Source organism: Coregonus clupeaformis, chromosome 18 (genome assembly GCF_020615455.1).
Source record: "Coregonus clupeaformis isolate EN_2021a chromosome 18, ASM2061545v1, whole genome shotgun sequence".
NCBI classification, from domain to species: Eukaryota; Metazoa; Chordata; class Actinopteri; order Salmoniformes; family Salmonidae; genus Coregonus; species Coregonus clupeaformis.
Window position 1 is genome coordinate 22,629,598 of NC_059209.1, and position 27,456 is coordinate 22,657,053.

General features: G+C 45.7%; 1 protein-coding gene across 1 annotated transcript; it reads left to right on the plus strand.

Moving 5' to 3' along the window:
- The first annotated feature begins 3 nt into the window (after positions 1 to 3).
- On the plus strand, positions 4 to 26,267 carry LOC121550411 (DNA polymerase epsilon catalytic subunit A-like). Its single transcript, XM_041862661.2, has 47 exons — positions 4 to 434; positions 1,068 to 1,203; positions 1,513 to 1,593; positions 1,697 to 1,741; positions 1,836 to 1,928; positions 3,105 to 3,259; positions 3,479 to 3,623; positions 3,837 to 3,917; positions 4,146 to 4,253; positions 4,481 to 4,591; positions 4,709 to 4,794; positions 4,959 to 5,078; positions 5,207 to 5,339; positions 5,652 to 5,765; positions 5,859 to 6,071; positions 6,178 to 6,285; positions 6,666 to 6,794; positions 6,964 to 7,066; positions 10,526 to 10,672; positions 10,793 to 10,938; positions 11,194 to 11,342; positions 11,495 to 11,587; positions 12,946 to 13,248; positions 13,661 to 13,856; positions 14,193 to 14,407; positions 14,562 to 14,664; positions 14,857 to 14,937; positions 15,173 to 15,295; positions 15,380 to 15,808; positions 16,145 to 16,288; positions 16,538 to 16,678; positions 17,036 to 17,189; positions 17,453 to 17,559; positions 17,745 to 17,921; positions 18,249 to 18,472; positions 18,706 to 18,926; positions 20,023 to 20,227; positions 20,471 to 20,644; positions 20,966 to 21,091; positions 21,469 to 21,601; positions 21,766 to 21,973; positions 22,118 to 22,249; positions 22,555 to 22,748; positions 23,037 to 23,237; positions 25,038 to 25,163; positions 25,411 to 25,500; positions 25,634 to 26,267. Exons 1-47 carry the CDS (start codon positions 367 to 369, stop codon positions 25,757 to 25,759), a joined length of 6,897 nt encoding a protein of 2,298 aa, XP_041718595.2. The 5' UTR covers positions 4 to 366; the 3' UTR covers positions 25,760 to 26,267.
- Positions 26,268 to 27,456: the final 1,189 nt, after the last annotated feature.

Below are 27,456 nucleotides of genomic sequence, written 5' to 3' on the forward strand. Positions count from 1 at the left end.
GCGGCAAGAGGAGAGAACGCGCCAAATTCTGACTCGCAAAGAACAACACAGACATCTGTCAAAGCCTGCTAGGCTAGCTAATGAGAATTTGAACGACTTTGTTTGTTTAGATTTTCAATTGGGTGTACAGAGAGAAATAGTTTGCCATATGCCAACCATTTGCAAATGTTAGCAAGCAGTTTTATATTTTGTGTTTTCAACACAGCAGCTTTGCGTGGCAACTAACGTTAGCTAACAGTTATCTAGCTAGCCAACTTGCTGTACCTTTCACTTGCGAGGTGGATTTGCATATCTCTCACTAACTACTTTTCACTGAATGTTAGTGAATTTTTTTACGGCCACGTTACCTACAGAATCCTGTCCAAGATGGTTTTACAAAACAGTGGACGGTACAAGTCAGAGAGAGGACAAGGGGGTAACCAGGACAATCAACAGTAAGTCACTGCCTGAAATGGCTGCATGCAAGTTTCAATTCACATGTCAACAAAATATCTCTGCTTAGCAGGGCTGGGGTTTGCCCAATATTAGACCTCTGATTAATTACTTACTTAAAGAGACAAGATCTGAGGTCATTACATAGCGATAGCGTGCGAGATAGCTAAGTCATGGTCCAATGCCTGTACCATAAATAATTGGTACCTGATAGGAGCATGTCCCGCTCTGAAGCTAGCTACATGCATGAAGCTGTAGACGATTCCGATTGGAGAATTGCCGAGCAGTGAACAAGAAACTATTAAATCCCGTTTTTAGATGCTAGGTTGGGGTCAATGCGAATTGAAGGCAGTCAATTCAGGAAGTAAACTTAAATAACAATTCAAAATTTGAAAAAACTGCATCTACTTTGAATAACTTCTCAATAAACTTAGGAGTAGAAGTTATTATTTTTTAATTAAAATCACTTCCTGAATTGACTGCCTTCAATTCGAATTGACCCCAGCTGTGCTGCTGGCTAAATGCATAGTTCACTAGTTAGTTAATTACAAATACACAATGCAGTCACACTGCTTTTTTCAATGTTGTGGACGGCATGTACTGATATGTCTGATGTTATGTATTCTCCTCTGTAGGGATGACCGGTCATCCATGTCGGCTGCTATCCGGCTGGAGCGCAGCCAGTTCACCGACGAGATGGACACCCGCTTCGGGTTCGAGAGGATGAAGGACCCAGGAGAGAAGACTGGCTGGCTCATCAACATGCACCCTGTAGGTCAATCAGGCAGATCAGAGTGGGCTCTGGAAAGCAGTTGATCAGGATGACTTTAAGCAGGACCTGCTGTCATTTAGCTTCATATATTTGATGGGCTATTTTTATTATAGTTTAATTGGAGATTGCATTGTGGAAGACTCTTTCTTAGGCCTACATAGACAAATAAGGTCACGGTCCTGATGACATCGTATTTATAATACATGTCTTGTTCTTGTGCCTGAATTGAATACATGTTTTAGCAAGGCTTGATCATCTCATCTTAATGTGACTATTGTCAATATCTAATCCTCCTGTTCCCATCTCAGACAGAAATTCTGGACGATGACAAACGGATGGTCAGCGCTGTGGACTATTATTTCATCCAGGAAGATGGCAGCAGGTTCAAGGTGAGGATCTGAGCACCTCATATAAACACTAGTGAAAGACTGATCACAATGGCTATGTTCAGCTGCTGCAATCTCATCCTTTTTCACTTTCCTTTTGTTGTAGGTGGCCCTCCCCTTTAAGCCCTATTTCTACATAGCCACTAAAAAGGTAAGTCAGGGATGACCAGGTACTCGTTTTTAAATGAACAGGCATTATTACTTCTCATATGAATGACAACGTCGACCACGTGTGCCCCATCCAGAACTGTGAGAGAGAAGTAATCTCATTCTTGTCCAAGAAGTTCCAAGGGAAGGTGGCAAAGCTGGAGATGCTCCCTAAGGAGGACCTGGATCTGGTGAGAAACTTAACCATAGCCTATTTAGAAATAGACAAGTCAAGGAATAATGGACGTATACGGTCATTGAGCTCATCTGATCATTCCAAGATGACGTCTGGGCCGGTATTCATAAAGCGAGGGCTGATCTAGGTTCTGCATGTTCAATTTAATCTTATTCATTATGACCTACAAGGGTAAACTGATCCAAGTGAAGTTTAGCACTCCTACTGACAAGCTTTATGAATACGGCCCTGGTCTGTATCAATGTGTAATTGTATTAACCCTCTTTTGGGGCAGGTTTAAACACATGAAACATTCATTGACATTTAGCTAGCTAGCTGTTGCTACCTAGTTTGTTCTGGATGAACATTGGGTTGTTATTGTTTAGTATTTTACCTGACATGCATATGGTCCTCTTTTTAGCAGATTCTGTGTATAATTTTGACCAGGAGTCGTGTCTTTCTCTACTCCGACGATTAATCCACAGATAAAAAGGGAAACCTAGTTAGTGTTTAGTTATGCAGTATGTGATGTATCTCTCCTCGTTTGTTTTTCAAGCATCCATGTGGGTTTATATCTTTTTGATATCCAATAAGGAGGGGTCTTGCAGTGCGTTGAGCATCTCAAATAGAACCAAAAAAGTTACATGTGTTAAAAAACCTATTAATTTTCAGTCATTTTTTATCGCTCATTACCGGGTTACCTTCAGACGAGTCTTGTGAAGCATGTAGGCATCGTAGAGCAAAACAGATAACACTTTCGTGTTCATGAGTCTCAGCTTTCGATGTATTATTTCGATAGTAGCTCAAACCGTTCAGACCATTTGTGAGAAGACCTGTTTGGAGTTGGGACGTCGGCGTCCGCAACTTGAGACGAGTCCCGTGAAGTTTGTGGGCATCGTAGAGCAAACATTTTTGCATTCGTGAGGGTCCAAATAGTTTCTAGCGCAAACTGTTTGGACTTTTCGGCATTCTGTCATCTCTGACAAACGCATGCGCTGACACCACATAGGCGAATGGCTTATACCAGCAGATTCAGTGGATTATGCTGCAGCAGGACGTCTCTAGCATAAACACACAGGGTTTTATTTAATAAAACGTGATGACGTCAACAACGTCCACGCCGGCTCAGGCATCGACCTCTGGGAGATGGCATCCAGTATTACTGTCGGATAAACATGCCCTTTCTCCATAGCCCAATCACCTGGTGGGACTGAAGAGGAACTACATCAAGCTTTCATTCAACACTGTGGATGACCTCATGAAGGTCAAACGGGAGATCTCGCCGGCGGTGCGCAAGAATCGGGAGAGGGAGAAGTCCAACGATACCTACACCTCAATGTTATCAAGGTACAGTATCTCTACCAGTCTTACAACTTAGGAGGAGCAGACTGACGTGATTTTGGTAAACGTTTTATTTTACAGCCCTATTGTAGTTTCTCGGTAAATACCTAGTAGGCTGTGAAATAAAGTGTTACTGTGATGTGGAGTGCAGTAGTACAGTCTCATCTTGAAGTTCTGCTATTCTGGGTCTTCATAAATGTTTTTGACAAGCTCTCTGCTCATCAGTGCGTTGGCAGGAGGCAGTGTCTCGGCAGCGGATGAAGATGGCATGTCCAAGAAAATCTCAGACCAGATGGACAACGTAGTGGACATGAGAGAGTACGACGTGCCTTATCACGTGCGCCTGTCCATCGACCTTAAGATCCACGTGGTAAGGGCCTTTGACATTCCTGCTTGGCCAATGGATAGCCTGGTCCCAGATCGTTTTGTGTTATCTTGCCACAATGACCATTGGAGTTGGCCAGACAGCACAAACCGATCTGGGACCAGGCTAGGCAGTGGATGCTCAGTGGAATGATGGGATTGATCTCCCCAGTAATCCCCAATGAAGACTTAGCGTTCACGTCCTTTGTTTCTTCCCTAGGCTCACTGGTACAACGTTCGATGCAGGGGCAGTGCTTACCCACCGGAGATCATACTGAGAAGCGACCTGGTGGAACGACCAGTAAGAAAATGTTCTTTTTTTAAAATAATTTTTAATGTTTGCCTGATGTCCATCAATCTGATGTTTTAAACTGATTTCCAGTCGTTTGGGATTTTAATTGAGCCATCCAGGTTTCTTGTCAAGATACCATGGTCTTTCTCCATCTCCATTTTTATAATTGAATTGACTGAACTCACAATCTTGACTAGCAGTCCTAGCAGTGTTTCTAGTTGTGATTCTGTTTCTCAGGACCCCGTTGTGCTGGCTTTTGACATAGAGACCACCAAGCTTCCTCTGAAATTCCCTGATGCAGAAACGGACCAGATTATGATGATTTCCTACATGATCGACGGACAGGTATGTTGGACCAGCCTGGTCTCAGAGCTTTTTGTACTGTCTTGCCGATTCTTATCATCGTTGTCATTAACAACGACCATAGGAGTTGGCTGTACAGCACAAGCACATCCCGATCTGGGTCTACTATGAGGATGTCCCATTTTCAGTCCTAATCTGTAGCTTTGGATTTCCTGTCTGCTCTTTTTGCTTCTTTAACTGCCGTCTTAACTGTTCATAATTCCTGCCAGGGCTACCTGATCACAAACCGAGAGATTGTCTCTGAGGACATTGAGGACTTTGAGTTCACCCCAAAGCCAGAGTACGAGGGACCCTTCACTGTGTTCAATGAGCCTGACGAGGTAAGGAGTGGAGCATCAATAATGAAGGACAAGTAAATGCCTAAGGGCGTACATACATAAATACATACAATATAAAGACATACCTACTTGATGACATGCTGTGTTCCGTGCTTGTAGGCGGGTCTCATTCAGCGATGGTTCGAGCACGTCCAAGAAACCAAGCCCCAAATCTTTGTCACCTACAACGGAGACTTTTTCGATTGGTGAGTCGGTCTGGAGGACAGATCAACCGATCAACTCTTTGATCAACTGAACTAAATTAGGTTTACTGTGCTCAACTGCCCCCCCCCCAATCACTCTCCCCTCATCCTTGTCCCTTTCTCTCTCTCTATTTCCCTCTTTATCTTCCACTTCTCCCCTCCAAAAGGCCCTTTGTGGAGACCAGGGCTGCCCACCACGGCCTGAACATGTACAGAGAGATTGGCTTCCAGAAGGACAACCAGGGCGAGTACAGGGCTAGCCAGGCCATCCACATGGATGCCTTTAGGTAAGGGCCACCATGCATCTCATAACACAGTACCTCGCTATCTGTGTGGTGTTGTGCCTGCACAAATAATGATACGCACACACTAACACAAACTGACTAACCCACCGCTGTGTGTATGTGTGTGCCAGGTGGGTGAAGCGTGACAGCTACCTGCCGGTGGGCAGTCACAACCTGAAGGCGGCGGCCAAGGCCAAGCTGGGCTATGACCCAGTAGAGCTGGACCCCGAGGAGATGTGCCGCATGGCCACCGAGGAGCCGCAGGTCAGCTGGTGCATTCTGGGAGTCACAAACACAAGCACCGCTCTTAGCAGTGGTTCTATAGGTCCTATCTCAATGTCTTTCTCGGAGTCCTGGTATCCGATCTCCTCGCCTCCTTCTCAATCGTATTGGAGGAGAAGGTCTAAGCTACCTCCCCCTCTCAGGCCTCATTCGCCCGTGTCTTTTGAGAAGGAGGCATGTAGAGAGGTTGCAAGGAAAGATGAATTAATTGAGAAAGAGTCCAAGTTGTGGTTGTGGGTGTAGATGTGATGCAGTTTGGTTGTCTGACTGGTTTTCTCATGGCTGTGCCCCCAGACTCTGGCCACTTACTCTGTGTCGGATGCCGTGGCCACGTATTATCTTTACATGAAGTACGTCCACCCCTTCATCTTTGCTCTTTGCACCATCATCCCTATGGAGCCGGATGAGGTTTGTCTCTATCAGTTTGTCAGTTGAAACATGGACAGTGTGGGAAAGGAATTGGACTATTGCTCACTGGTGTGTGTGTGGTTGTGTGTGCAGGTGCTGCGTAAGGGTTCGGGGACCCTGTGTGAGGCGCTGCTCATGGTGCAGGCCTACCATGCCAACATCGTCTTCCCCAACAAGCAGGAGCAGGTGTTCAACAAGCTGACGGACGATGGCCACGTCATGGACTCTGAGACCTACGTGGGGGGTCACGTGGAGGCCCTGGAGTCCGGCGTGTTCCGCAGCGACATCCCCTGCCGCTTCAAAATGGTATGGCACTGCTCGGCACTGCTCGGCCCAGTCCATTATTTGTCTGTGTAGGGATTTAGTTTACGTGTTTTTGTTGACACTGTTTTCTTTCTGGTGTGTTGGACAGAATCCAGCTGCATTTGACTTCCTGCTTCAGCGGGTGGAGCAAACGCTGCGTCATGCCATCGAGGAGGAGGAGAAGATTCCCCTGGAGCAAGTCACCAACTTCAATGAGGTTTGATTTGATTTAACAATTTAAAATGCAGTATATAAAGAAGCCACACCAGGCAACCAATACATTTACCAAAATTGCAGAGCATTATATACACAAAAAGTCAGACTTGTTGCCATTGTGGTCTGCCCATTATCATGCCATCAACCTATGTCTCCTTACATTTAGAAACTGTGACACCTATAGCGTTACCAACTTCTTTTGATGTACAATCTCGGGCCACAAAACACCATCCACTTTCTTATTGTTAAAGTTTGCCCCTAAGAAAGGGGAAAGTTAGAATTTACCCACAAAGTGTGCGGGTAAAAGGAAAATACATTCCCTCTTTTCTCCACAAGAAATGCTGTACTTTCCATAAATCATCTGATCTGCCCTGTCTGCAGGTGTGTGATGAGATCAAGAAGAAGCTGATCTCTTTGAAGGAGGTCCCCAACAGGATCGAGTGTCCACTCATCTATCATCTGGACGTGGCGGCCATGTACCCCAACATCATCCTCACCAACCGCCTGCAGGTAAACTACACAGCTGTGTGTGTCAGAAATCGATAACCCTGTACAATGTTGAATTCTCCCCTATACTTACATTGCATGCAACATTTTGAAGGGCTTGGTCAGGCTTCTAACAAAAAGTCAGGCAAAACTCCAGAAAGGAACACTGTTCTGTTCCTTGTCTCTTCCTCAGCCCTCTGCAATGGTTGACGAGGCCACGTGTGCTGCCTGCGATTTCAACAAGCCGGGGGCCAACTGTCAGAGGAAGATGAGCTGGCAGTGGAGGGGGGAGATCAGTAAGCTCTTCCTGTAGTGTGTGTGTGTTGCGGAGGTCAGCTCTTTAGACTGACTTCTGTGGTCTGCTGCTGTACCAATGTCACCCTAGGCCCCAGCTTTGCTTTAGAGGCAGTCTTTCAGAGATGTAACTAGTCACAATGGTATGGCATTGGTTGAACTCGATGTTAAATTCAAATCTCCCTACCATTGTATCTAAGCCAATATAACACCAATGTCGATGGAAATTCGCAAATCAACATGATTTGAGGTACACAACACAATCCTTGCCTTTCGTCATACCGGAATTTTAACAAGGTCATTAGCAATTGAGTTTTCGGAATATTTTTTGCACCTACCTAGCTCATTCCAGACATCGGATTAAAACGAAACTATAGCGTCCATAAAGTGACCATTGGACTTAAAACATGTCGGATTGACTAAGTTTGTAGGTGCAACAGTTTTTCTTACATTTTGATGATTTATCGCTCTCACGTGCCCATTTCTGTCCATTTAAGAACCAACTATGTGCTTCCTTTTTTAAGCATTTCTGACAATGCTAACATGTTTCTCAGCCGAAGCTCAGACGTTCTAACACCATGTTGAGAAATGAGATGGCTAGCTAGCCTTACCTACCTAATGTTTGCTTGCGTGTCCAAAGTCCAGCAGCTTGCCTCTGTAACTAGCTAACACCAGTCATCTGATTTGGTTATGGAAGGTTTTTACACAAATTACTTATTTGTTAGACATCTGTTTGAGAAGGTTTGAATCCTAAGCAACCTGCATACTCATTGTTTGAAGTACAATAGACCAACATAGCTACTGTAGTAGGTCAAAGCTGTGTGCTGGAAAAACTTGGTAGAGCATGGGTGGAGTAGGCTTTGTGGTGCTCATGTAAATGTCTTCATTTTTTTGGCTTCAGACCAATGCATACTTCTCACTTATAACAGTTTTTTGTTTTTGAGCTAATTAGAGCTGGGCGATATGGCCCAAAAAAATATTCTGTATGTACAGTCGTGGTCAAAAGTTTTGAGAATGACACAAGTATTGGTCTCCACAAAGTTTGCTGCTTCAGTGTTCTTAGATCTTTGTCAGTAGTTACTATGGTACACTGAAGTATAATTACAAGTATTCCATAAGTGTCAAAGGCTTTCATTGACAATGACATTCAGTTTATGCAAAGAGTCAATATTTGCAGTGTTGACCCTTCTTTTTCAAGACCTCTGCAATCTGCCCTGGCATGCTGTCAATTAACTTCTGGGCCACATCCTGACTGATGGCAGCCCATTCTTGCATAATCAATGCTTGGAGTTTGTCAGAATTTGTGGGTTTTTGTTTGTCACCCCGCCTCTTGAGGATCGACCACAAGTTCTCAATGGGATTAAGGTCTGGGGAGTTTTTTCTGGCCATGGACCCAAAATGTTGTTTTGTTCCCCGAGCCACTTAGTTATCACTTTTGCCTCATGGTAAGGTGCTCCATCATGCTGGAAAAGACATTGGTCGTCACCAAACTGTTCTTGGATGGTTGGGAGAAGTTGGTCTCGGAGGATGTGTTGGTACCATTCTTTATTCATGGCTGTGTTCTTAGGCAAAATTGTGAGTGAGCCCACTCCCTTGGCTGAGAAGCAACCCCACACATGAATGGTCTCAGGATGCTTTACTGTTGGCATGACACAGGACTGATGGTAGCGCTCACCTTGTCTTCTCCGGACAAGGTGTTTTCTGGATGCCCCAAACAATCGGAAAGGGGATTCATCAGAGAAAATGACTTTACCCCAGTCCTCAGCAGTCCAATCCCTGTACCTTTTTGCAGAATATCAGTCTGTCCCTGATGTTTTTCCTGGAGAGAAGTGGCTTCTTTGCTGCCCTTCTTGACACCAGGCCATTCTCCAAAAGTCTTCGCCTCACTGTGCGTGCAGATGCACTCACACCTGCCTGCTGCCATTCCTGAGCAAGCTCTGCACTGGTGGTACCCCGATCCCGCAGCTGAATCAACTTTAGGAGACGGTCCTGGCGCTTGCTGGACTTTTTTGGGCGCCCTGACGCCGCCTTCACAACAATTGAACCTCTCTCCTTGAAGTTCTTGATGATCCGATAAATTGTTGATTTAGGTGCAATCTTACTAGCAGCAATATCCTTGCCTGTGAAGCCCTTTTTGTGCAAAGCAATGATGACGGCACGTGTTTCCTTGCAGGTAACCATGGTTGACAGAGGAAGAACAATGATTTCAAGCACCACCCTCCTTTTAAAGCTTCCAGTCTGTTATTCTGACTCAAATCAGCATGACAAAGTGATCTCCAGCCTTGTCCTCGTCAACACTCTCACCTGTGTTAACAAGACAATCACTAACATGATGGCAGCTGGTCCTTTTGTGGCAGGGCTGAAATGCAGTGGAAATGTCTTTTTGGGATTAAGTTCATTTTCATGGCAAAGAGGGACTTTGCAATTAATTGCAATTCATCTGATCACTCTTCATGACATTCTGGAGTATATGCAAATTGCCATAATCAACACGGAGGCAGCAAACTTTGTGGAGACCAATACTTGTGTCATTCTCAACTTTTGACCACAACTGTATGTATGTGTGTTTGTTTAAACCTACAGTATACTGTGAATCGCCCATCAGTCTATTTTTATTTTATTTAAATTAGCTTTTTGTACAATGTCAAGGTAAAATACACTGCATTTCAAACATTCAGCAATAATCAAATTAATTCAGGGCTTGTGAAATTATACCTAGGCTAAATATAAGCCTTCCACAACCATAACCCAATAATAATTTTATCAAAATAGTTTAACCTGCTTTTTTTGCAATATGTCTATGAAAATATAACCAGAACCATGCATAATGCACATTCACTAATAATGAATAACTTCTTGTAGAAGGTATTATAGAAAATAAACACAGGTCTCATAAACGATCTCTCAAGCACAAGCCCATGTGCTAGTGAGTAGCCAGCTAATCTTTATAGTTTAGCCTACTTGGATCCATTTGCTAGCTAACAAGGTAGAACAGTTGAATTGTTATGAACACACTCTTCTGTCCGTCTCCAACTGTTTGAAAAGCGTGCTAGCCTGTCCACTTTGTTCAGATGTTGAAATCAAGTGGCCTGTCTTCAGTGTCCATATGACCGATTTCTGTTGGATCAAACCTCAAATGCAAATAGCAATTTGAAACTGCTTGTCAGCGAGGAAGAAGTGATCTCTCATCTTTGTTGTTGTGAGTGGCATGGTGTGTGTGTGTGTGTGTGTGTGAGAGAGAGAATGGGAAGGTGCACAGAAGGAGACGAGACCAAAAGACAATATGAGAACCAAGTGGACATAAACGCTCATAAAAAAATAAATAGAAAATTGATTCTTGTGACACAGGCATTTGGAATATTGCACTAAAACATTTCATTTGAATTAATTCAATATATCGCCCTAATCGTAAATGCCTCTTTCTTCCCTTCACTCACCTGCTTGCTCCTCCCTGTCTGCAGTGCCGGCCAGCCGCAGTGAGTTCCACCGCATCCAGCAGCAGCTGGAATCAGAGAAGTTTCCTCCGCTCTTCCCCAACGGCAGGCCACGAGCCTTCCATGAGCTCAACCAGGAGGAGCAGGCCCGCCACGAAAAGAAACGCCTGGGCGGTGAGAGAGGGAGAAATGTTTTTAGATTGGCACAGAAGTTGTCAGTGAGTTACTGTTACTTTAGGGTTGTGCGTTTCAGTGACTTTTCATGACGTTAGCGTGCTTTCTGTTCTGTCCCAGACTACTGCAGGAGGGCCTATAAGAAGGTCCGTCAGACCAAGCTGGAGGAGCGGGTCACCACCATCTGCCAGAGGGAGAACTCCTTCTACGTGGACACCGTGCGAGCCTTCAGAGACCGCCGCTACGAGTTCAAGGGACTCCACAAGGTACTTGCCAAAGAGCTACCAACTTATTTACTCTTCTCCCACTAGAAACTAGCCCCAAGGATGTCAACGCAAAGTTTACATTTGACGTTGGGAGGAAGACTTACCCTTTTTATACTAGTGCCATTCCGAACCGTGCTGTGCTGGCTCTGATTTTTGTTGTTGTTGATGCATTCAATTTTTTCAGCATCATTCCAGCAGCTATGCCTGTCCATAGTGTGTTAAGTGTTTCCCTCTCTCCTCTCTGTGGTACTGTAGGTGTGGAAGAAGAAGCTGTCTGCAGCCCAGGAAAGTGGTGACGCTGCCCTGGTGAAGCGCTGTAAGAACATGGAGATCCTCTACGATTCTCTCCAGCTAGCCCACAAATGCATCCTCAACTCCTTCTATGGCTACGTCATGAGGAAAGGGTAGGTGCAGCTGCAGCTTTCCCCTCTCCCAGAAAATAATATTTGTTTTATCAACCCCCAAAAAATCTGGCCTCTATTCAGGAGGTAGAAAACGTTTTGCAACCTGTTGACAGTGCTGTTGTGTTTGTGTGGCTGCCATGTCTGTCCACTAGGGCGCGCTGGTACTCCATGGAGATGGCCGGCATTGTGTGCTACACCGGAGCCAACATCATCACCCAGGCCAGAGAGCTCGTTGAACAGATTGGGTAACTTAATAATGTCCATCCTCTTACAGAAGGCCTCTTACTGCTTTCTCTTTTAGCACCCATGTCATGGAGATTGTCTTTTTAGAGATACCTGTGTGTAGTGCTGGGTAGCATAAGGATCATGCATGAACAGCACTCTGTTTCACCATGGCAGTAACTTTGCAGATGTAGCGAATATGCACTGAACAAAAATATAAATGCAACCAATAAAGTATTGGTCCCATGTTTCATGAGCTGAAATAAAAGATCCCAGAAATTGTCCATATGCACAAAAAGCTTATTTCTCTCAAATGTTGTGCACAAATTTGTTTACATCACTGTTAGTGAGCATTTCTCCTTTGCCAAGACAATCCATCCACCTGACAGGTGTGGCATATCAATAAGCCAATTAAACAGCATGATCAATACACAGGTGCACCTTCTGCTGGGGGACAATAGAAGGCCACTCTAAAAATGCAGTTTTGTCACACAACACAATGCCACAGATGTCTCAAGTTTTGAGGGAGTGTGCAATTGGCATGCTGACTGCAGGAATGTCCACCAGAGCTGTTGCCAGAGAATTAATGTTAATTTCTCTACCATAAGCCGCCTCTAATTGTTTTAGAGAATTTGGCAGTACGTTCAACCGGCCTCACAACCGCAGACCACGTGGGCGAGCGGTGTGCTGATGTCAACGTTGTGAACAGAGTGCCCCATGGTGATGGTATGGGCAGGCGTAAGTTACAGACAACGAACACAATTGCATTTTATCGATGGCAATTTGAATGCACAGATACCGAGACAAGATCCTGAGGCCCATTGTCGTGCCATTGTTTCAGCATGATAATGCATGGCCCCATGTCGCAAGGATCTGTGCACAAATGTCCTAGTTCTTCCATGGCCTGCATACTCACCAGACATGTTACCCATTGAGCATGTTTGGGATGCTCTGGATCGACATGTATGACAGCGTGTTCCAGTTCCCGCCAATATCCAGCAACTTCGCACAGCCTTTGAAGAGGATTGGGATAACGTTCCACAGGCCACAATCAACAGCCTGATCAACTCTATGCGAAGGAGATGTCACGCTGCATGAAGCAAATGGTGGTCACACCAGATACTGACTGGTTTACTGATCCACGCCCCTACCTTTTTTTTGTCAGGCATCTGTGACCAGCAGATGCATAGCTGTATTCCCAGTCATGTCAAATCCATAGATTAGGGCCTAATTAATGTATTTCGATTGACTGATTTCCTTATATAAACTGTAACTCAGTAAAATCTTTGAAATTGTTGCATGTTACGTTTATATTTTTGTTCAGTCTATTTTCTGTGGTTTTTGACCACTTATGTTACCATGTTTGTCTGTGGCACTACAGGAGGCCTCTGGAGCTGGACACGGACGGTATCTGGTGCGTCCTGCCCAACACCTTCCCCGAGAACTTTGTGGTGAAGACGAGCAACGAGAAGAAGCCTAAGGTGACCATCTCCTACCCGGGCGCCATGCTCAACATCATGGTGAAGGAAGGCTTCACCAACGACCAGTACCAGGAGCTGGTGGACCCCGCCTCGCTGACCTACGAGACGCGGGCGGAAAACAGCATCTTCTTCGAGGTGGACGGGCCCTACCTAGCCATGATCCTGCCCGCCTCCAAAGAGGAGGGAAAGAAGCTGAAGAAAAGGTACATACAAGCGATTCTGTATATACTGGCAATGAGAAAATATGGAGAATGCTGGTTCTCCTTTCTTGGTGGACCGTGTGTGAAAAGATTCAATTCTGTATTTACCATATAGGCCGGTTGGCATCGTTGAGATTTTTGTTAGGTAACAATAACATTATCCAATCAAATTTTATTTGTCACATGCTTTGTAAACAACAGGTGTAGACTAACATTGAAATGCTTACTTACGGACCCTTCCCAACAATGCAGAGAGAAAGAATCCAGCCAAAGACATTGATAATCACATGATTACAACATTCTCCTGATATTAACATGATTACAACGTTCTCCTGATAATAACATTGATAATAACGTTCTCCTGATGATAAATAACATTGATAAAAACATGATGACAACATTGTGCTGTGTCCAGGTACGCTGTGTTCAACGAGGACGGCTCTCTGGCCGAGCTGAAGGGCTTTGAGGTGAAGAGGAGAGGCGAGCTGCAGCTCATTAAGATCTTCCAGTCGTCCGTGTTTGAGGCCTTCCTCAAAGGCACCACCCTGGAGGAGGTCTATGACTCGGTGGCCAAGGTGGCCGACTACTGGCTCGACGTGCTCTACAGCAAGGTAACGTGTTTGTTTCCCTGCGTGTGTAATAACTTTACATTTTTAAATCGGTTGTTATTATTATTAATTCATCCATATATTAAAAGTGAGCCAACCTGGGCCATTGTAATAATATTCCCCATCTCTGCTTGAATGTTGAAAGCTACATCAACCGGACCACGTTCAGTAGGCAAACGATGAGGAAAGTTTCGGATCGTAATGTCAATAATAGAGAACTGACGTGATTCCTGATTGTAGGCGAGGCTACATGTCAGAGGGCATGTTTGTTCGACATAATATATTTATATCTGAATGTTCTACTATGTTGTGTCCTGATGGGATTTGTATTTTGCCCAGGCTGCCAACATGCCGGACGCGGAGCTGTTTGAGCTCATCTCGGAGAACCGCTCCATGTCGCGGAAGCTGGAGGACTACGGCGAGCAGAAGTCCAACACCATCAGCACGGCCAAGCGGCTGGCCGAGTTCCTGGGAGACCAGATGGTGAAGGACGCCGGGCTGAGCTGCCGCTACATTATCTCCCGCAAGCCAGAGGGCACGCCGGTCACAGAGAGGTGAGGCAGACAGACCCACACAACCCTACCACAGGCTGACGGTCATGGCTCATCATTTCCGATTTTGTCTTCAGCTCATTTTAGCGTGGTGTCGCTTATTGCTAATGACAACAATGGAGAAGTGTTCATTTCTCTCTCTCTCTCAATCTGACAGGGCCATCCCCTTGGCCATCTTCCAAGCTGAGCCCAGTGTTAAGAAGCACTTCCTGCGCAAGTGGCTGAAGATGCCCAGCCTCCACGACCTGGACATCCGCTCCGTAAGTCTCTGGGCTATTTCACCTCAGACATTTTCATAGCGCTTCCATATTGGCAAGCTTCAGTACAGCAATACAAAGACTGTTGATGTACTGCCTGAGTGATTTTATAAGATTGATGTTTGAATCAATTATTTCCTTAATGTTTTAGCTAAATCGCAGTCACTAACGAGTTTAGCCATGGGCTCTCTTCAGATTCTTGACTGGAGCTACTACATTGAGAGATTGGGTAGTGCCATCCAGAAAATCATTACCATTCCAGCTGCCCTGCAACAGGTAACCCACAGCAGCTCTGAACCATGGCTCTGAGGTGAAGTTGCCCCTAGGTACAGATCTAGGATCAGCTTGCCCTCCCCAAATCCTAACCTTGCCCATTAGTGGGGGAAATGATCCAAGATCAGTGTCTAGGTGCAACTTCACCCTACTCCTGTGGCACTAGATTCTTTCAGGTTGTACCCTGCTCAGTGCTCGCTACTCACCCATTCTGGTCCCATTGTGATCCGGGCTGTAGGTGAAGAACCCCGTGCCCAGAGTGCGCCACCCAGACTGGCTCCACAAAAAGCTGCTGGAGAAGAATGACATCTACAAGCAGAAGAAGATCAGCGAGCTGTTCACCAGCGAGGGCAAGCGACAGGTACACCCGCCTAGCCAACGGTAGCGGTGACACACACAAATGACACACACTCACGCCACTCCCCTCTCTTGCCTCCTCTCTCAGGTGGCCCATCAGGCCCTGGAGGCAGGGCAGGCGGCTGACATTGAGGACTTTGGGATGCCTGCCAGACCCCTGCAGCCGGCCATACTGATCAGCACCAAGCGCAAGCGGGTGTCACAAGGAGAGGACAGCCAGGCCGTGGAGTCCCAGGAGATGGAGCTCACCCAGTCCTGGAGAGAGATCCTCGGCCCACCACCACCCATGGGGGAAACACAGGAAGCGCGCCTGGTGTGGCTGCGCTACCACAAGAAGAAGTGGGAGCTGCAGCTGCGGCAGAGGAAGGAGCGCCGGAAGCGACGGCGCCTGCTGGACGGCGAGGTCCAGCCCATGGGTGGAGGGGTGATCCGGGACGCGGGTCCCGCCACAGGCCTGGGTAGCTTCCTCCGCCGCACGGCGCGCAGTATCCTGGACATGCCCTGGCAGATCGTACAGGTGGGTTAGGTTAGGCCTAGGGGGTCAAATAACATTTAGTTAGGCCGGTTTCCGGCAAACCCAGTCCTGAACTAAAAAGCATGCTGCTGCTCAATGGAGAATCTGTTTTAAAGTGCTTCTTTGTACAAGACTAGGCTTAAACTGTGTCCATACTGACTAAAACTCCAAATACCATTGCCTTGTTTTGTTTCAGAATAGTTTATAGGAACTGTACAGAACAAAATAAAGACATACTGTATATATCTTGTGAATGCACCTTTAATAAGCAAAATACCTAAACCCAGAAGTCTTTGGGTGTGTGTGACTGGATGTCCTGTCCTCTCCTCTCTCCCCCAGATTGCAGAGACCAGTCACCCTGGGCTGTATAAACTGTGGGCTGTGATCGGCAGTGACCTGTACTGCATGAAGCTCAACATCCCACGGGTGTTCTACGTCAACCAGAAGGTCCCCAAGCAGGAGGAGGGAGCCACATACAAGAAGGTACATTTAGTCTCATGATAGATTGATTGATTAATAGATCTATGAGCACCTCCCTCCACTGACTGCTCAAGCCTTCTGACCCTCTCATGACCGTCCGTCTACTAATGAATGATATGTTGTCGGTTTTAAATTGCCAGGCTTTTTTTGTTGCTTTAAAGCGCATTGAGGTTATTTTGTAATGAAAAGCACTATAAAAGTTCAATTTATCGTTATTAGATGACTGAGAACTCTGGTGTTTGTTTTGTGCAGGTGAACCGTCTTCTGCCGCGCTCCAACGTGGTGTACTATCTGTACCAGTACTCTGTCCCTGAGGATATGTACCAGGAGCACATCAACGAGATCAATGCTGACCTCTCTGCCCCAGACATAGAGGGGGTCTACGAGACACAGGTACCTACGGGTTAGGATAGGACAAGGTCTGTCTTATTCCTCCTTGATGTGTACAAGAAGCAGTTAGTGGGGTTAAAGGATTGTACTTTATTCCCGAATCTAGTGTTCTGTGTCTTGGTTAGCATTTCATAGTTAGGGAAATATAAGCAATGCCTGTGTTTTGAGTGTTAGTCTCCATGTGTATGCCAGTGAGTGTGTGTAGTGTTTGTTTTTTTAAACGGAAAATGTTTAAAAGAAGTTTGCAACAGAAAGCAAAAAAAGCCTTTCTTATTGGACAAGTCCAGGTAGCCCCTGCCTGTTTTTAATCTGTTCTTTCGTTTGGTGCCTAATGAACAACCCTCTCTCTCTCTCTCCCAGGTCCCTCTGCTGTTCCGGGCCCTGGTACAGCTGGGCTGTATGTGCATGGTCAACAAGCAGGTGGTCCGGGACCTGGGCGGCCGGGAGGCTGAGACCTATGACCTGGAGCACCTGGAGATGAGGTCCCTGGCTCAGTTCAGTTACCTGGAGCCTGGTAGGACTAGCCCCCACTGGCACTGCAGATTCACTTCACTGTTTCTCTACTGTTTCTCAATGTGTCGTCCATATATTTGATATCTATTTGTATTCTTTCTTTACCTGTCTTTTTGAAGTTATTGTGTGACTGACTTTACATTTACTATGATGTAGATCAACCTCAACATGGCATTTCTTCCGTTTGGTGCCTAATGAATACCACCTTATATGGAACGTGATGATGGGAGCGTTGAATCAGTATGATTGTGTTGTCTTCCCCAGGGAGCGTCCGACACATCTACCTTTACCATCACAGCCAGGGCCACAAAGCCCTGTTCGGCCTGTTCATCCCCTCACAGCGCAAGGCCAGCATCTTTGTCCTGGACACGGTAAAACCACACCTCATCTACTTTGTGCCCAAACACCCTACACATCAGATTTCCCCTTAAAATAGTTGACTTTGCCCTTGTAATGCTTCATTACACGAATATGTGACGTGAGAGTGATTTTAGTCATTTCCAAGGAAAACGTTGAAGAAAAAAGACATCAAGTCCCCCTCCCCTTCCTCCCCTAGGTCCGCAGTAACCAGATGCCCAACCTGAGCACCCTGTATGGGGCAGAGCGTACAGCCCTGCTGGAGAAGACCAGCGAAGAGCTCCTGCCCCCTGAGAAACACACCTTTGAGGTGCGAGCCGAGAACGACGTCAAGGCCATCCACCGCGCCCTGCAGCGCATACTGCTCAACTACAAGGTGCCTCCAACCACTGCACCCCTCACCTGTATGGTTCTGCCACTATATCGCTCTCTCTAGCTTGTTCTCTGTGTTACTTTGTTTAGGCCTTCTCTTTCTAAGGTTTTCAAACTTGCTATTTAAGGTATAAGGTTATATGCTTATCACAGATGAATAGTATAGGATAGAGCAGTGTCGTGTTTTGCAACAGAAAACGCAAATGAGCATTTCTTATTGGACAAGTGCAGGTAGTCCCTTCCTGTTTCAGTCTATTTTCTTCCGTTTGGTGCATGATGAACACAGCCCTGGTAACACTATTGACCGTTGTCCTTCTCTCTCTGTATTCAGGGGGAGCGGCGAGGGCCCACCCTGATCGCAGTACAGTCCAACTGGGAGCTGCGGCGGCTGGCGGCGGGCATGCCGGTGCTGGAGGAGTTCCCGGTGGTACCGGTGCATGTGGTGGACGAGATCAGCTACAACGTGCTGGACTGGCAGCGCCACGGGGCACGCCGCATGGTCCGCCACTACCTCAACCTTGACAGCTGCCTGTCGCAGGCTTTTGACATGGCCAGGTAGGTAACACAGCACTAGACTAGGTCTGTCTGCTGGCTCTGTACACCTAGAACCTTCTAAACAACACAACTGGAATAAGAGCACTAGTGTTTTTTTAACGTTCTATTTTGTATATATAAAAATCTTCACATTTTACATATTAGTCTGGGGTTTCATGTATGTATCATTATGACTTTTATGCCCGTTTTGTGGTACGGTCACTTACTGTTCCCTCTCCTCCATCCCTCCTCAGGTACTACCACTTGCCGGTGGGGAACCTGCCCCAGGATGTGTCCATCTTTGGTTCTGACCTGTTCCTGGCAAGGCACCTGCGGAAGCACAACCACCTGCTGTGGCTGTCCCCCACTGCCAGGCCTGATCTGGGGGGCAAGGAGGCCGACGACAGCAGGCTGGTGATGGAGGCTGACGACAGGGGCTCCATGGAGATCAACGCTCAGGGCTGCTACTCAACAGGTAGCCAGCCTTACACATGCACACACACTAATGCTGAGAGATATGGACAGAGTCAAATCACGATACATTTAAACATTTTGCTCGATAACAAAAAAATAAATAATGAATGCACAGTTGCTTCCCATTAGCGACAATTTTTGTCTTGTGCCAAGTAAGACAACTGAGATGGTATGATTCAAGAAATAAGTTGGCTATTTCATCTATCATATCCAGGGGACGTGTGATTTGATATTTTGATGTGCAACATTTTAAAAATATGATCCAGAATTATCCGATTTTCTTTTGGCTCTTTTTATACATGAATTTGTCCCCCAAAAATGGTGCGTGCTGGAGTAGGCTACATAATTCACCACCGGAGGAAGTGGGAATTCAAAGCACTTAGCTAGATTGCTCTAATTATGATTTTGTTGCTAGATAGCCATGTAATGAATGTCCTACTAAACCTTTCCAGCTCTAGGCCTAGGCTACGTGATGTATTCACTGCAAATGGCTCGCTCCGTGTGCACATCAAAACCATACTACATAGCCAACTGCCGTTGTAAAGTGGTGCCATTTGCTCGATATTGAGAGTTGAGAAATAAATGATACACCCACAGAAAGCTGACGCTCTCCTATCTTTAATAAAAACAACGGTAGTTGCTTTGTCCCGCAATTGCATTTTGAAAGGTTGCAGAACGTCAACGAAGTGGGAGAGGGAGTGGCTCACTCAAACAGCAGCCGGCAGCGAAACGGGGACAGGCAGATACTTTCAGATATTGTCATAGCAGGAATCAATATAATTCACATTACTGATGACCAAATAATGGTTTTAGAATAAAAACATCTGCAGGAACGCTGTTTAGTATAATCACTAAAAAAATAACCGACAAATGCAAAATTGTAGAAAGAGGTAGGAAATGATGGTGCCTGTAATATTTGGGTTTATCATCCCAGCGCTAATAAACACACATAATGACAACACTGACACGTTAAGTAGCTGTACATAGCAACCGCTGATGCGGTACATTTTAAAACCAACTTAATTGGAACAAAAGGAAATATGCTTTCAATCTAGGTTTCAATCGACTTTTCCATGTCATTCTACTGTGTGTTTCAGTGTGTGTGGAGCTGGACCTGCAGAGTTTGGCCGTGAACACCATCCTGCAGTCACAGCACGTCAACGATATGGAGGGAGGAGCCAGCCTGGGCGTCAGCTTTGACGTCATCCAGCAGGCCTCGCTGGAGGAAATGATGTCGGGGAACCAGGGAGCCGGCGCCGTGGCCAGCTACGACGAGACCGCCCTCTGCTCCAACACCTTCAGGTGACTGCTTTGTAATAACATGCAACCACTGCCACGGACACCTCCAAACACTCCAGAGCCCTCAAGCAACCTATTTAGGCTCGAAACTAACTAGTCGGTGTGGTTTTGGAGTGTAACAGATACAGTTCGGCTGTTTTTTAAACGTTTCCCTGCACTGTAGCCCAGCGTAGGTTAAAATAATATACTATTTTGACATTTACTTTATATAAAGTTTGATTTGATTGGATGTGTGTCCGTGAGCAGGATCCTGAAGAGCATGGTGGTTGGCTGGGTGCGGGAGATCACGCAGTACCACAACGTCTACGCCGACAACCAGGTGATGCATTTCTACCGCTGGCTGCGCTCGCCCAGCTCGCTGCTGTACGACCCGGCACTGCACCGCACCCTACACAACATGATGAAGAAGGTGTTCCTTCAGTAAGTGACATTGCTCAACACACACAACCCTACTTGGCCCTTTGTCGTTTCCATTGGAGTCAACTGTAGCCGTTTCAAATGCAGCTTTATCTGGAAAAAATGTCAGAAATGATCAGAATGAACAGTTTTTTTTATGTGATTGGACACAACTATTTATTTTCAAATCATCTTCCTACCCCAACTTAGAAAATTCCTCCTCTACATGGATAAATAATTGTATTCATTTATTCTCATTCTAAACGGTCTGTCGTCATGTATTGAAAACGGTCGTTACTTGAAAGAATGAAGGATGCCTTAATGAATGTCACTCTCTGCTCTCAGACTGGTGGCAGAGTTCAAGCGGCTGGGCTCCACAGTGGTGTATGGGAACTTTAACCGCATCCTCCTTTGCACTAAGAAGAGGAGAATTGACGACGCCATTGGCTACGTGGAATACATCGCCAACAGGTTGGTTGGTTAGCTAACCTACCCTACCCATGTACTACTATGCCTCTATACTGTACTTTGTCATTTTATAACATCAATATGCTGTCTATCAAAGCCAAAGAACAATATTATTGACCTAATAAACAAATAGTGCTCGTAAATCAGTGATTCATGGTAACAGAGTGAGGGCAAGCCCTGTTTAGTTTATGGATTCTTGAATATATTCTGGGGTGAAGGTTTGTGGAAATTAGTCTGCACCTTGTTGGGTTTCATGCAGCCAAGCATACCATCACCCTGTTGTATCAAGCACTGACCATAAATTAGCAGGCAAGGTTTTGTTTTATGAGCTATTTATTTTAACTTGGTCCGACTAAAAAAAAATCCTCAATCTTCCTTAGCATTCACTCGCGGGAAATCTTCCATTCCCTCTCCATCTCCTTCTCCCGCTGCTGGGAGTTCCTTATGTGGATGGATCTGGCCAACTATGGAGGAGTGAAGGGCAAACTGCCCTCCAGCGTCCTGTATGGAGAGGTACCTTCCACTTCTGCCCCTGCTTTAACATCTGCTAAACATGTGGATGCAACCAATACGATTTGATATTTAACGGATGTATGTGTATTTGTTTTTCCTACGTCTCATAACCAATGAAAATCGCTGTGGTGGAAATGACACTCACGACCTGCATTGGCTTTCAGAACGGGACAGCCCAGAAGAAGGGGAAGGAGGATGTAGAGGAGGAGGGCAGTGAGGATGAGGAGGAAGCTGAGGGTGGGGAGGAGGAGGAGGAGGATGGAGCCGGAGATGTGGACGAGGTGGAGGAGCTGATCGAGAGCAGCTGGAACATCATGCAGTATCTGCCACAGACCGCCTCCTGTCAGAAATACTTCCTCATGATCATCTCCGGTAGGCCAGCGCATTATCACAAGCGTTGTCGTCATTTTCGTATCATGTGTACAGTGTTTGATCCAGAATGAATTTGGAGGGGGTCCGTGGGCACAGCTCCCTGACTTCCTGTGCTCGTCTGTCCTTTATCATGTTTCCTCTCAGCCTATATTGCTGCCGTCTACCACAGCATGCGGGAGGAGCTAAGACGCAACGCCCCGGGAGCCACGCCTATTAAGAGGCGGGGCGGAAGCCAGACTTCCCAGCAGGCAGCAGGAGATTCCTCAGCACTTCCTGGTAAGTAACTAGAGCGAAAGAGGAACCCCAACCGTACGCGGACGTAAACAAAGGAGGAGTCAGCACTACAGGTCTCTAAAGTGATCTGGGTTTGTGTCTAATCTAATCTAATCGTTTTTAAATTGCTGTCCACCACTTACATCCTGTGACTACTAGCCAGCTACATTGTTCAATAGTCTACCCTAGCTGGCCTACACTGGAAAACCCAGCATTACCTGACTATTAGCCAGCTATGGCCTTCAATAGTCTCCCCCCTATCCAGTCTACCAGACTACAGATGAAAATAAGCTGTCTCTCCTCCACAGGTATGATCTCCTTCTCCCAGGAGTATGTGTCCAGCGAGCTGACCCAGAACTTCTTCACCATCACCCAGAAGATCCAGAAGAAGGTGACAGGCACCCGGAGCGTGACCCAGCCCTCTGAGATGTTCCCCGTCCTGCCCGGCTCCCACCTGCCTCTTAGCAACCCAGCCCTGGAGTTCATCAAATACGTCTGCCAGGTCAGTGACAGGGAACTAGGGTCATATTCATTGGTGCACATCTTAGCAAAACATTTTGCAACGGAAAACGTTTTGTTATGAAAAATGTGCGTTTCTTATTGGGCAAGTTCAGGTAGTCCCTCCCAGTTTCAGCCAGTTTGCTTCCGTTTTGTGCCTAGTGAATACAAGCCAGGGTTGTATTCATTAGTGCACACCATTTCAAAACATTTTGCAACGGAAAACGAAAATTAGCATTTCAGTTCTGTTTTCTTCTGTTTGGTGCCTAATGAACACAACCTTCCCCTGTAGGTCCTCTCCCTGGATGCCAACATAGTGAACCAGGTGAACAAGCTGAAGAGGGACCTGCTGCGTCTGATAGACGTGGGTGAGTTCTCAGAGGATGCCCAGTTCCGCGACCCCTGCAATTCTTACATCCTGCCCGAGGTCATCTGCCACCACTGCAACTTCTGCCGCGACCTCGACCTTTGCAAGGACCCCTCAGTGGCACAGGTCAGTGCCCCCCCCACAGCTCATAAAATCCATTGGAATTATGAATAGCTTTTTACAGATGCTCAAAGCGCTTTGTATACTAAGGGGAGGAGGGAAACGCGCTTCAACCAGGAAAATTGCGGCAGAAAGCTCACCATTCATCAGCTATCATAGTGGCAATGTGAGAAGTGATATACAGTACAGTGTATATGATACATGATGGAATGAGGTCAGGTTGGGAATTTAGCACCAAAGGAAAGTGCCACAGTCAGGACACTCAACCTATCCAAAACACAGTATAAATGGTCCAAAAAGGCATCTTCATATCAATCTATTTCCACTGTAATGACACTGATACCTCTACATTTCTACTAACAGTGCATTCAGAAAGTATTCAGACCCCTTGACTTTTTCTACCTTTTGTTACTTTACAGCTTTATTCTAAAATGGATGAAATAGTTTTTTCCCCTCATCAATCTACACACAATACCCCATAATGACAAAGCAAAAACAGAGATGTTCGATCGGGTTCAAGTCCGGGCTCTGGCTGGGCCATTTCAAGGACATTCAGAGACTTGTCCCGAAGCCACTCCTGCATTTTCTTGGCTGTGTGCTTAGGGTCGTTGTCCTGTTGGAAGGTGAACCTTCGTCCCAGTCTGAGGTCCTGAGCGCTCTGGAGCAGGTTTTCATCAAGGATCTCTCTGTACTTCGCGCAGTTCATCTTTCCCTCGATCCTGACTAGTCTCCCAATCCCTGCCGCGGAAAAACATCCCCAAAGCATGATGCTGCCACCACCATGCTTCACCGTAGGGATGGTGGCAGGTTTCCTCCAGACGTGACGCTTGGCATTCAGGCCAAAGAGTTCAATCTTGTTTTCATCAGACCGGAGAATCTTGTTTCGGAGAGGCCTTTAGGTGCCTTTTGGCAAACTCCAAGCGGTCTGTCGTGCCTTTTACTGAGGATTGGCTTCTGTCTGGCCACTCTACCATAAAGGTCTGATTGGTGGAGTGCTGCAGAGATGGTTGTCCTTCTGGAAGGTTCTCCCATCTCCACAGAGGAACTCTGGAGCTCTATCTTGGTCACCTCCCTGACCAAGGCCCTTCTCCCCCGATTGCTCAGTTTGGCCAGGCGGCCAGCTCTAGGAAGAGTCTTGGTGGTTCCAAACTTCTTCCATTTAAGAATGATGGAGGCCACTGTGTTCTTGGGGACCTTCAATGCTGCAGAAATGTTTTGGTACCCTTCCCCTGATCTGTGCCTTGACACAATCCTATCTCTGAGCTCTACGGACAATTCCTTCGACCTCATGGCTTGGTTTTTGCTCTGACATGCACTGTCAACTGTGGTACCTTATATAGACAGGTGTGCCTTTCCAAATCATGTCCAATCAATTGAATTTATCACAGGTGGACTCCAATCAAGTTGTAGAAACATCTCAAGGATGCTCAATGGAAACAGGATGCACCTGAGCTCAATTTCGAGTCACATAGCAAACGGTCTGAATACTTATGTAAATAAGGTTTCTGGGGGCTTTCTTTGCTAAAATTTATAAAAATCTGTTTTTACTTTGTCATTATGGGGTATTGTTTGTAGATTGATGAGGGGAAAAAACAATTTAATCAATTTTAGAATATGGCTGTAACATAACAAAATGTGGAAAAAGTCAAGGGGTCTGAATACTTTCCGAATGCACTGTATATGCTCAGGTTGAACCATAGTTTCCTTAAAGCTATGCTCATTTTGCATCCACCTACCATTGTCTCAAACAGCTGTGTGTGTGCTCCTTCGTATACACTATGTAAATCATCGGTTCTGTGTTCACAGGACGGCTCTGTTTTGCCACAGTGGTTCTGCTCCAACTGCCAGACCCAGTATGAGACTGAGTCCATTGAGATGGCCCTGGTGGAGGCCCTTCAGAAGAAACTGATGAGCTACACTCTGCAGGACTTGGTGAGGAAACAATCCACATCCTCACACCTGATGCATCCTTTGGGATAGATATGACCTGCGTCTTGTTCATTTAAGGAAAGCGACAGAAAACGTTTTGAAAAGGAAAAGTCCAGGTAGTCCCTGCCTGTTTCTTCCGTTTGGTGCCGAATGAACACAGCCCAGGTTCACTACTCAGTAACTACTGTTTTCAGGAATTGTGATCGTGTCTCTCTGTGAGGTCTAAACCGTGCCTTGCGTTCCATTGCAGGCTTGTGCCAAGTGTAAAGGAGTGAAGGAGGCCAACATGCCTCTTTACTGCACCTGTGCAGGAGATTTTGAACTCACCTTCCCCACCAAGGTTTGTGCTCCTCCAGCCCATGTGTCCCTAGCTGTGTTAAAACAATGTGCCACCCACCACAATATGTTAAATTCAAAGGTTATGAAACATTGTGTTGCTAGGATCTGTAAGGTCTCCTCTTCTCCGTCCACAGAGTTTCTCAGAGCAGATCAAAGTGTTCCGGAACATCGCCGCCCACTACAACATGAACTTCCTGGAAGAGACCATTGACTGGCTACTGGTCATGAGTCCACAAATAAGCCAGTCTACCAAACAGTGACATGATGAGCCACAATCTGAGTCGGTGAGCTAACTGGCCGTATCTGGAGATCCTGTCAGTTACCAGGGTTGTGTTCAGGAAAGCACACCGTAGCAAAAAGTTTGTTTTGCAGCGTTTTTCTTATTGGACAAATTCACCAAGATATCACTCGTGGTGGGATGTTCACTGCTGGCGGTATTCAAATGCAGAATGGGGTGAATGGACAGAATGGGATATATAGCTCACTTTGAGACAAACTAACTTTGATGTGACAAATTATGATAATGAATCTTTCTTCTTCTATGCTTTTCTGTACTGTAGCTGTAAAAACAACATATAAACAATGTAATTTCTTGACCACCCATGTACTGTAAATGTAAAAGAGTTGCCAATCAGCTTTCCAGTCTCCAGACGAAATTGTAGATATGGTGTTTTGGAATAGGAATGCTTATTGATGAGAGAAATTATAGGCCTTCTGTCAAGGGTTTTTCTTGTCTTAATATTTTTGTCAATAAAAATGTTTTGGTAATGAGAACAGAATGGACGGTTTCTTTTTTTTTTCAATGCACATTTTCTGAAGGCAGAGTTTGTGAGAAATCATTCGTTTTTCTCTGAAACACTCAATCTATATCTGTCCTGTTTATCTGTTGCACCGGCCATGGTAAATTAGACATTCTGTTTACATGGACACATCTGAAATCAGGCTAATTGATGGCACTGATAAATGCAGAAAATCGGCACTCAAAATAAACGTTCTACCACAGCGAACATGTTATTTTTGGGAAGCCAATTTTATTCTTAGTTCGGACAAAGTTTGTATGTGAAAACTACTTCTACTTCGTATACATTGTTGTTCCGAATTCACTTCACCCGTACTGAAGAGGGAGGCTCGCTCGGCTGGTGCTAGCCCAGCACATGCGCAGATCAAATACACCGCTGGAATGCCGATTTTTGAGGTGATTACATGTTTTAATAATTTGAAAGATTGCTCAGAACCGGGTGTTTGCATAATCTGCTACTGCCATAATCCGTTTAATATATGGGCTCCCGAGTGGCGCAGCGGTCTAAGGCACTGCATCTCAGTGCTTGAGGAGTCACTACACACCCCCTGGTTCGATTCCAGGCTGTATTGGGAGTCCCATAGGGCGGCGCACAGGGTTGGTCGGTGTAGGCCGTCATTGTAAATAAGAATTTGTTCTTAACTAACTTGCCTAGTTAAATAAAGGTAAAATACAATTTATATATATATATATATAATATCGAATTATTAGTGCGCATGTAAACATACTCATTGAGTGCTGAGTACTGCTGCCCAGATTTGGAACCCCCATCAGTCCTCAGCATCACATGGTGACTCTCCTTCCTCTGTAATTGGACGCTAATGTGGCTCAGAGGAATAGTCTGAGTTTTTATTTAATGGAGATTAAAAGAACATTATGTGAAGGGTGGACACGGGGATTGAACCCCAGTCTTCAGGGTCATAGACAATTAGGGGAGATAAATTACATTTGAGTTTCATTGTAATCAGAACACAGAAGGCTATCAGAGCCTGCTGCTCCAATACCATGATAGAAAAAGTAAGTATCCATAATAAATAATGGTTTTGACTTATTCCACATTTTGTTACAAAACCATGATTTATGTGTCCTATTGAGCTTGTTAGTGAAACATAAAACAAACATTAATCAAAATGAAAAACACATTCCAGCAACTCAATT

Excerpts from the sequence above, each read along its gene's own strand:
- LOC121550411 (XM_041862661.2), top strand. The coding sequence starts at position 367 with ATGGTTTTACAAAACAGTGGACGGTACAAGTCAGAGAGAGGACAAGGG. Across the intron at positions 3,918-4,145 it reads GCGACCTGGTGGAACGACCA|GACCCCGTTGTGCTGGCTTT; the intron begins GTAAGAAAATGT and ends TCTGTTTCTCAG. Across the intron at positions 21,092-21,468 it reads GTGGAATACATCGCCAACAG|CATTCACTCGCGGGAAATCT; the intron begins GTTGGTTGGTTA and ends AATCTTCCTTAG.